General features: G+C 42.6%; 1 protein-coding gene across 1 annotated transcript; it reads right to left on the bottom strand.

The window, feature by feature from the left end:
• Positions 1-391: 391 nt before the first annotated feature.
• On the bottom strand, positions 392-9148 carry LOC311007000 (single-minded homolog 1-like; the record flags this gene model as incomplete). The annotated part of the gene is made up of 11 exons (XM_084000077.1): positions 392-1134; positions 1613-2000; positions 2114-2270; positions 4892-5039; positions 5260-5366; positions 5582-5781; positions 6075-6160; positions 6486-6594; positions 6760-6849; positions 6963-7039; positions 8974-9148. 11 exons carry the CDS (start codon positions 9146-9148, stop codon positions 392-394), a joined length of 2280 nt encoding a protein of 759 aa, XP_083856203.1.
• Positions 9149-10473: the final 1325 nt, after the last annotated feature.

The following is a 10473-nucleotide window of genomic DNA, read 5'->3' as shown; positions in this document are numbered from 1 at the left end:
GATGTTTAACCAGACTCAGAACTTGGGTCGCCTTTGCATGAAGGGGAATTCAGCTCACTGCCATTAAAATAACACTGTATTCCTATGTAATGGAGCAAACCCCCGCCCTGCGCCGGGTGGCGTACCAAATGTCAGTCCTTTTTAGAGTCTTGGAAAATCGTCCTGTGATGATAGAGAAGGAGAGTGTTATGATACACAGGCCTGACGAACAGATATTGTGCTGGATGAGCCAGGGGGAGCGCATCGACCCTGTGCAGGTAGCTTTCAGTCTTTTTTCATTGTCTCGCCTTTTCTGTCAAGCACATGGCCAGTCGCATGTGCATACAGCACCACCTTTATACTGTAACATCCTCATTCAGAGAACTTCAGGATCTGTCTGTGCCAGGTGTCGTCAGCTCCCGTTGGTTATGATCACTGAGGTGGCCTTGTGTCCCTGCATCTGCTCTGCCTGCATCCTCACGTGAGACGCCACGTCATACTGGACCCCTCCGCAGGCCAGTCCCGAGTAACTCCGCAGGTTCTCCGGGTCGTACAGGTGCTCCAGGGAGTACCCGGTCAAAGCGTAGGCTGCTTGCCTGTCCAGTTGCTGCTGCCTCTCCTGGGTGGGGTAGAGCAGCGGGCTCCCCTGGGGCTGTGAGGGGTGGGGGGACAGGTCTGTCTGCATGTAGTCTTTGGTGAGGGAGAGGCCCGACCTGGGGATCCCATCGGAGCTGGGGCTGCTGAGACGAGACAAAGAAGCAGGACTGGTTGTGTTTTCGTCGTTGTCGTGGGGGCCCAGCACTTTGATGCCGTCTCGGTGATGGAGGCGCTCGGAGGGGAGGTCGATGCTGGGGGCTCCCGGGCCTCGACACACCACGCTGGGCATGGCGAGCTGGGAGTGGTGGGGTAGCGAGTTGAAACACGGGCTGTGAGCCTTGGCGAGCCCGGAGATATCCAGCGGCGTCTTGTGCTGCTGCAGACGGCTCTCTTCCTCTTTGATCATCTGCTGCGTGGCACGAATCAGGGTCTCCATCTTGCTCGGCTCACGGGGGCTCGCCCTGAAGTGGTCGCCATGGTAACGATCGCCGGAATCGCTGGTGGACCCACCTCCGTCGGGTGAACTCACTACACTGTCTTCATCCCAGTGGCCCCGTCCTGTACGGAGAGTGCAAAGGCCACATTTCAAAACAGGAAAAGACATAAGGGACACTGTGTTAATAAGTAATTAAGTCCCTTCTCCTGGGATTAACAATGGATGTTACAAATCGCAGAACAAGATCTGTATCTTGTCTTCTCGTCTCTATAATTTATTAGTTACTAAAACCATGGGCATGTACTGTATGTCTAATGTGTAATTCTACTTTAAATGCATATAGACTCCAGGTCTTTTGGAGGGAATGTCTTGGCACGAGCACAGTGGGGGTTGTTTCACTGTTTAAGGATGTGAAATGTGAAATAACTTGGCTTTCTGTTGCAAGCAATTTTTGAACAGATGGTAGCAATCGGCACACTGGCAAGAGACGCCGTAAACAACTTAGCATGTCCCATAATAACATTTGGAAAACAGCTACCAGGAGAAGATAGGAGCTATTTTCAGAGACAGATGGTTGTGGTCTCAACCCTAACACCTCACCGTGAATGGCTCCGTGGTAGGATGTGACTTCATAGCCTTCGCTGTTCTCCGCCGAGGATTTCGGCAGCGCGAGCACAGAGCGCGTGGCGTCCCACCACACCTCTCTTCCCGACTGGGGGGTTCCCAGGAAGTAGCGGCCGCTTTGGCATCGGACGCGGTCACAGGTGGTGGTGTGAGGATGCGTTTGGGCATGGGCGAGATCCTCCTCGGATAGGCCGAGGCTGTAGCACAGGGAGCCCGAGTCTGGATACAGTCGGTAGGCGCAAGACGCCTCTGCGGCCTCGCCGGGATCAAGCAGCTGAGGAGATGCTGAGTCCGTCAGAGGGCTTCCTCCCCATTGGCTGTCTTGGTCAGACTCTGAACGCTCTGGATTGAAAGCTGAAAACTGCTGGATGGACGAAAAAAAAAAAAGAACAGTTCAGAGAGTTTGAGATTTTAAACTCTTTCTACCAATTCAGTCGCTTTTCTTGATTTAGCTCTACAAACCATACTGTTTATTACCTGTGGGTAGGGTGAAACTCTGGCTTTGGCCTTGGCCTGGGTCAGACGTGACTTGGTGCTCTTCCTGTCCTCAGTGTGACTGTCGGCGTAGGGGAACGCTGGCTTTGTGGGGCTCATTTGGTCCAGAGACAGCTGCATTCCCTTGTACTCCGTGTCCCTTTTGACCAAAACAAAATAAATGTCAGAGATACGAATAAAGATCCCAACATATGTTTATCTAGTGACTTTTTAGCCCTGCCAGTGGCTAAAAGAATCTCCCATCAAGGAATGACAACGTTGGTCCAGACTAAAATATCTCAACAACTATTGGATGAATCGCCGTGAAATTGTGTACAGATTTTTCTGACACCCCAATAATGAACCGTCATTCCTTTGAAGAACTCCTAACATTTCCTCTAGCACGACCATGAGGTCAACATTTGTGGCTTTGTGTGAAATGCCTTGTCAACATTTCAATTCAAAACAATTCAGCACAAACATTCAAATCCCCATCCGGATGAATAGCACTAATTTTTGGTCGTTGCATAGCTTTTCAGTGACCAAATACATGCAAGACTAACGTCATCCCCTTCAGCCAGCTGGACTTTGTGCTCAGCGCTGATTGGCTAATGATAGCATGCTACCTAGCTGAGGATGAGTAATGTTTGCTGAAACTACAGCTCCTGTTATACCTGTTAAAAATTGGCACGATAGCATTCATTCTAGTGCTAGCTCTAAAAAGAGCCTCAGAGAAATGCTAGCGTTGCTGTAAATATGAATCTCAGCTACTACAGTATTACGCACTTTCCCAGTGATCAGCCTCATTTAAGCAGCAGCCTATGATGGCCATTTTATTACTTGTTGACCTTTTAACCTTTCAGTTTTCCCAGTTAATTCAAAAACGTTTTATTTTCTCATACAGTCTGAGCGCCTTCTTTCTTTCTTGTTTTTAACAGTGAGCTAATCAGTAATTAGTCGGCTGCAGACGTCTTGGCCAATATTGAATATAGATAGGCTGACAGACGTATTTTACAAACACACTTTTTATGATGTGAATGATGTGAGGTCTATGAGAAGTGAAAACAACATTTGAGATAAAGAGATTAAGCTCTCCCTCTTCTGAGAAAAATAACAGACAACCTGAGGAAAGTTAATCATTCGTCCATGCAGCACAACCATTGCCAGAAAGCAACATGAGTTAAACGTGCACACACAGACACATGCATGTCCACGCACACACTATCTCTGCATTGAATCTCCTCTTCAAGCATCATATAAACACAGACAGAATAAGAGAATGCTTTTTATCTGTGCACGTGCATACTGCATGTGCACCATCTTTTGACATTTTAACCCACTGTCCTGTGCTTGAACTCCATCCAAGTGACACTGTCGAGGGAGTGAAAAGGCTCCTGTGTCAAGTGTTCGGCAAACATGAGCCTATTCTTAACTTATCACATCAACAGTATGTAATAGCAGCTGCCTGGCATTTTAAACCCTGTGGCCCATCCCTGACCCTGCACAGCCAGCCTCTTTAATATGACTCTAAATATGACCCATTCTTTATGTACAACACCTTAGGGGAAAGGCTCTGTTTGGACAGCCCGGTACACAGTGTGAGTGTTATTTGCTCTTGCAGGTATAGTTGCCGTGGCTGGTTCTGCATCCTATCTGTGCCCTGGCTGACTTATGTCTGAGCCAATAATGTTGGGCCTTTGTGCAAACTCAGCTGTGTTAGCCGAATTCCACCTCAGGGTCAATGTCAGAGCACCTCACGTCTGAAATACGCCACTAGCCAACCTCCAAACATGATTCATTAATGGATTATTGTTGGATTAAAATGCTGTTGGTCACAGGTGATTGAATTGCTGTTATTTTTTTTTTTTAATTTTCCAATGTAGTTTTTTTTTTTTCTTACTTCGGTGTTAGACCTAATTATGCTTTTGGAAACTCACTGTCATTTTAATGTAGTTACTTTGTTTTCTCCTTACTGCATTGAAAGAAATCAATAGCTGGAGTGCTGCCATATGCATGCACACACAGACTCTCACAAAAACTATCACACAAATACAGAGATGCACACACATACACACACACACACACACACACACACACAAACAGGAAAAGCGACATTTGGATCAACCAAACCTAACAAGGAAAATCCAACATGTGCTACAGCTATGAGATAGCTATTGATTCCTAGTTCACAGTTTGATCGATTCAGCTTTCCTTAGACTGCCGATCGATGGTGACAGTAGAGGTTTTTTGATGGGGTTGAACCCTGATGTTTGTCTTGCTGTCTCAGAGGGCCTTAGTGTGCTTTGTGCTCTCACAACACACGACTTGCCTGAGCCCTGCAGCCGCAGTGTTTTGGTGGATTTGTACAGAGAGGCTGCAGAGGGATAAAGGGAAGGATTTCTCCGAGAGACAAAGACCCATCATATGATAGAGTGAGCTTGGAGCATGGATCATAAGAGTGTATGATATGATTTCACTTAATCTAGTTAAATATTCAATGCTGTTCCCTCCGCAAACACCATTAAAAATGCAGCTGCGTTTAGACCAGCGTTGCCTCATAAACTGTGTGTTATGATGATTCTGTAATTTCAGGGATCTCAGTACAAAAGGCAATAAATGTAATAACTTAACGCTTGAAAATATGATTTGAATACAAAATCACAACCGATTCATGTGCATGTGAATTTGCCTCAAGGATGTTTCCATCTTTAGACTATAACTTTAGAGTAGAAAAGTTTCCCTGTGATTTTTTTTAGGATGCAAATCAGAGGTGAGACTCACGTGAGGACGTAGTTGACGCTGACGATGCAGTGAGGTCGCGAGGACCGGCTGTTGTGGACGATGGTGGCGTAACTCTGGACCCAGACCCAGCCTCCGTGCTTAGCCAGGAAACGATAATACTTAGTGGTGACTTGGCCTTTTACCAGCACTGAAGGAGATAAGAAAAAAAAAAAAGTAGAAGAAGCAAGGAGAGAAAACAGAGATTAACGTATTTAATGACACACACATGCGCGTTGTTTGAAAGTGTGTAAAGTGTGATTGTCCGCACATGGCCGGTGGCTGCAGCAGGTTGTCTGAGCAGTTAGTGTGTCTGTTGTCGACCAAAAAAAAAAAAAAAAAAGCATAATAAGGAAACCCTTGTAACTCACAGAGATGATGAGCACAGCGGAGGTGGAAGATGTCACAGCCGTGCACGTGATGGTACAGAGTTTTCTCGATCAGGTCCTGGGGCTCGTAACCTGTCAGCTCCGCGACCCTGGAGAGAAATTAAACAGCGATGTTAAAAAAAAACACTTTGGATGTTTCCAATTTGCCTGCTGTAGGCCTCTTCCTACAGGAGAGACAGAGTGTATCGATAACAACCTTTGCCCCTGAGTATTATCTTTTTATTTATTTATTTTTAGAATTATAACATTATCTTTTTTATTATTTTTTTTTTATCAACTTCGTCATAGGGAACTGTGCCTGTACCTGGAGTCCAGGAAGATGAGCTTCATGTCCAGACTGGCTCTGAACATGAACATGTTGCTGTGCAGTTTGATCTCGGTCACGGCGCTGGGTGGCAGAGAGTGGCCCACGGCCACGAGGCCCACGTTCTGGTAGCAGCCTTCAAAAGGCGACATGTCCAGACTGTACTGACGGATCTTCAGGTAGCCGCTGCAGTGGATCACCTGCCACACAGCGAACACACACACACCGTCAAATACCACTTAGTAAAAGAGAACAACAACATAACAACAAAAAGAGCTTAATAAATTGAAACAAAATGCTTAGGACATATTTGTTATGGAAATAAAACAATACTCAAATTATTAGGTCTATCGAATTCGTGATTTACGTGAATATTATGTTTTCTTTCTTTCTAATAAAACATGTTTTTATATAAATATCAGTTAATTAATTGCATTTAATTGTTAATTTGTTAATTGTTAATTAAACATTAGATCGTCTGTGACTAAACTACCTTGTATCCACCGCTGGTGAGGCCTGCGTTTCTTTTAGCCAGCACACATTTCATCCGCAGAAAGAAAGAGCGCTCCATCTCATATTCTGCACAGGAAAAAAAAACATGTCTGATGTGAAAAATACATTTATATTTTAATCAGAAACTCCATTAGAGAGAGAGAAAAAAAATGCAGGTAAGTCCGTTTATTGAAACCTAGAGACCATTGTGGCGCATTTCAAATATGGAGGCGTCCTATAAACAGTACAGTAGCTACAGTGATAGAAAACACTTTTTTATTGTCACAGAGAAAATAATTGCCTGCATGGAGAAAAACAATTGTTTCAAAGTTCATCCTGCAGGAATTAATGTCTATTTTAGCAGCGTTACGAGTTGTAATTCAATTTCAGACCGAGAAGAAATGTAATTTACCTTGGACAAAGTGTGAGTGATAGGGCTGATGTGGTGTTAGGACAGCTGTCATCTCGTCGTGGTCGGCAGGATGGACGTATTCAAAAATACTGTTCCCAGTCAACTCTACCTGTTGAAATGATCTCTGGTAATTACCGGAGTAATGGCTTCAAGATAAACGAGCTATTTTTACCGGTTGCGTTCAAGTGGTTTCAAAAGGGCAGACTAACAGGCATGCAGAAGAATAAATAAACGTATGTATCAGAAATAGATACAAGTGGTCGCATAGACAGACCTGAGACAGTCCCAAATGGACCGACGCTGTTTCTGAGATGTACATTATCTTCCCGTCCGGAGCCACAACAAAGATGAATCCGTCCAACGTCTGCAAATAAACCATAAACCAAACAGGCTGCAGTTACTGGACCTCTGACAAAAAACAAAAAACAAAAAAATCCCCATAACCAGCATTTCCCTCTGATGAAGTTATGAATGTACCTGCAGTAAGTGAGATCCAAGCTCTCGTCCAATATTGTCCAAAGATCTCCTTACTTGACCCCAAGCTTCACCCAGACCTGCACAGAGTCACACACAACACTGCTGACTGCTGCTATTTTATATCCAATACAATACAGTATAATAATATAATACAGTGTTTAATTCTTGGTTATCTATTATTATTATTATTATTATTATTATTATTATTATTATTATTATTATTATTATTATTATTATTATTATTATTATTATTATGCATATTGTTGTTGTTGTTATTATTATTATTATTATTATTATTAGTAGTAGTAGTACTAGCCTAGTATTGCTAGTTTTTATTATTGAAAAAGGCTAATCTGTCTCTGCTGCACACACATGCCCTCAAGATAAAGGGGTGTCTGATTTTATAATAATAAAAAACAACAACAATAATAATAATAACTGCAATAATATACATAACAACAAAAACAACAACAATAATATTAATAAAATAAAATGTGTCTATTCAGTGTTAAAACATTCACAATGAGCCTATGTTGGTGCAGCTGGACACATGAGCTACAGAAGTGTAATATGGCTCTCAGTCTGGAGAGATGTCATAACTTTAGTAGAAAATGTAAATTCATCATACTTTAAAAAAAAATATTATTATAGGTGATGCTATTTAGTTTTTGACCCATTGAATTTTTTTTTTTTTTTTTTTTAAATCCCTGAGATTTCCATGCCCATGTTTTACATTAAAAACGTCCATCTGTGGATTTCTGGTCCCTGTGAGTGAGCCACTCTTTGTCAGTGCAAACGCAACAAAGCGAGTGGCCTGTGTGTCTCATTGAAATTCATTCAGTCCCACCAGAAATCTGCTGGAGCTCTGGGCAGCTTCTGTAAACGAGGTGTTCCGCTCCCCTGCTGTAAATGAAACCTAGAATCAGGCCTCCGCTGCCGGTCGTGTCGGTAGGCTGATACCATGCCATCAGATGGGCGAGAGGATGGAAGGAAAGAGAGACAGACCTACTGCAAAAACGGATGAAGGACACTAAATATTAAAAATATTACTGATATTTTTTTTCTATATATATATATAGTAATATATTTTTCTTTTAACGTGTTTCAGATTGTTTAATATTAGAAGTCATGACCTGTCTGATTCACATGGCAGCAAAAACACGAGCTTATGATCTGATTTCATGGGCGATCATTTATAGCGTTTGTTTCTTCTACACGAGAGGCTGTGTCAGATTGTGTGTGTCTGTGTGTGTGCGTGTGTGTGTACGTGTGTGTGTTTGTCTCTGTGTGTGTGCCTCCTGCTTACATGGCTTTAGGTGATTAGAGGCCTTGCAGTGCCTTTTTTATAATTGGTACATCTTGTTCTCACTCACGCAGCCAGAGGCGCCTGCAGAGACCTGTATAAAAGATGGAGGCTGATCGTCTCCTCTGGACACACTGAATTAAAAACCATCATAATCCATTTGTCAAGACTCCGGCATCGCGATCATATTATTTAGGCCTATTTATGAGTGTGTGTATATGTGTGTGTGTGTGTGTGTGTTTAAGTGAGCACGAGTAAAGTGACAGTAGGCTACTTTATAATCATCTTATTCTATTTTGAAATCTTCCACAGTTTCACTATGATATTGTTCAAATCTGAAGGGGTTTGGGTTTTTATTAATAACCATAGGCTATTTAAGGGAAATTAAACTAACCCACAGAATATGTGCCTCAAATAAAATATATATTTTTATTTTGATATTATCCATATACTATTAGGGAATATTAGGCTATTTTAACCCTTACTATAACTTGCTTTATTTTCCTTATAATTTTAGGCTATTTGTTTGGTTTTATAAATATACTTTTTTATCTGAACCTCCCCAAACACGATCATAAAGGTAATTTCGTAATTATTTTTGCGAGTTATTTCCAAGACTTATAATAAAGAAAATTGAAAATCAAAAAGCCGCAGAGGGGGAAAAAAAAAAAAAAAGGAAGTTGGAGGTCTGTTGGGTTTCTCGCTCACCCTGAGGGAAAACTATTCTCATCTTCAGGTAACTCGTCGTCAGTCTTATGATGGAGGCTTTGTCCAGCTGAGACGTGATGGCCGACGGCAGAGGCAACATTTTGGCCAGTTCGTAAAATTCACTGTTCTCCTTTTCCCGTCTAGTCCTTGCGGCCGTTTTGGATTTCTCCTTCATCTCGGAGCCTTTTCACTGCAGGCTGTGGTGTGGACACGGCGGTGCTCCTTCACATCAGCTCTTAGACGGGTTCCTCCACGATTTGCATTGTGTGTCTTTTGATCAATTTGAAAAAAATAATAATAACAAAAGCGTCTCTTTAAAAAAAAAAAAAAAAAAGATCTAAGTAATAAAGTTGGATCCAGATCCAGAATATCCCTGGTAGCTACTCCCGGTTGGACAGTGACGGTTCAGCTGGTTGAAGTTAAACCTCCTCGGTGCAGCCGCTGCCGTTCATCCATGACCTGCAGGACACGGGCAGAAAAAAAACCGCTTTATTGCCGTGGAGGGAAAAAAAAGAAAGAAGAAGCAGCATCTTTTTGCATTTAGATCTGCAGAGGCCTGGTGTTTACACCGAGACCGGACGTGATGTCGTGATGAGTTATCTGACACATGTCACGGGGACTGTACACCCTATAGATTATAGATTAATTTCCCCGTCAGTCACCGGGATGTGATCGGCTTTTAACGGCAGCATCGAGGAAAAAGGAGCAGCAGCAACAACAACAATGGCCGCAATATGAAATCATCATGAACAACATCATAGACAGCAACAGTTAGAGCAGCAGCAACACGGTGCAACAGGAAACGACAACACCGACTGTGATTTAATGTGATAAAAACACAAGGATGAGACTGTCCTGACTGTAGATAAAAAAATACGTGCATGTAGTTTACGTTCATCTTATTTAATATTATTATAAATATGTTATAGACCAGGGTGTTGACCACCCTGCTGGTCATGCTGCTGGAGGCCACACATGGCCATTTTAACACGGCTTTCATGTTTAGATACATCTGTAATTTGAAAATAATAATAAAAAAAAAAGAAAATCCAGCACATGAAATAAATCTGCACTATTATCCTTTCTGCTACTTCAGGACTCAAATGAATAAAACAAATCACTTCCAGACATGAGCTGCTGCATCGAGGAAATGACATTTGATCCAACACAATTCCTGGATCATGTATCAGGGGGAAAAAACACACACAAACGACTGTGACACAAAATCACCTCTAAAGTTTTTGTTTCTTTAAAAAAACAAACAAAACAGAAATCAAAACTGTAAACATGCAGCAGTAAAGTTGCTGAGACAGATATGCAATCGCTATAGTTTTCCTACCCGAGCTGAGACAACAACTGTATTTTCCTACACGGGAATCGATCCTTGTGGCCTTTTCTCAAGGCAGCCTGCTGGGAATTTCACCTGTCCTGAACCGGGTTCACCAGTCGTCCCAGTTTAAGTTTGGTGTCTCAGCTCCTCCTGGATTTCCACCTGGAAAG

The sequence above is a fragment of the Trachurus trachurus genome, assembly GCF_905171665.1.
Source record: "Trachurus trachurus genome assembly, chromosome: 24".
NCBI lineage: Eukaryota > Metazoa > Chordata > Actinopteri > Carangiformes > Carangidae > Trachurus > Trachurus trachurus.
Note: the sequence above shows the minus strand (reverse complement) of the source record. Positions and strands in the feature narration are given on the sequence as shown.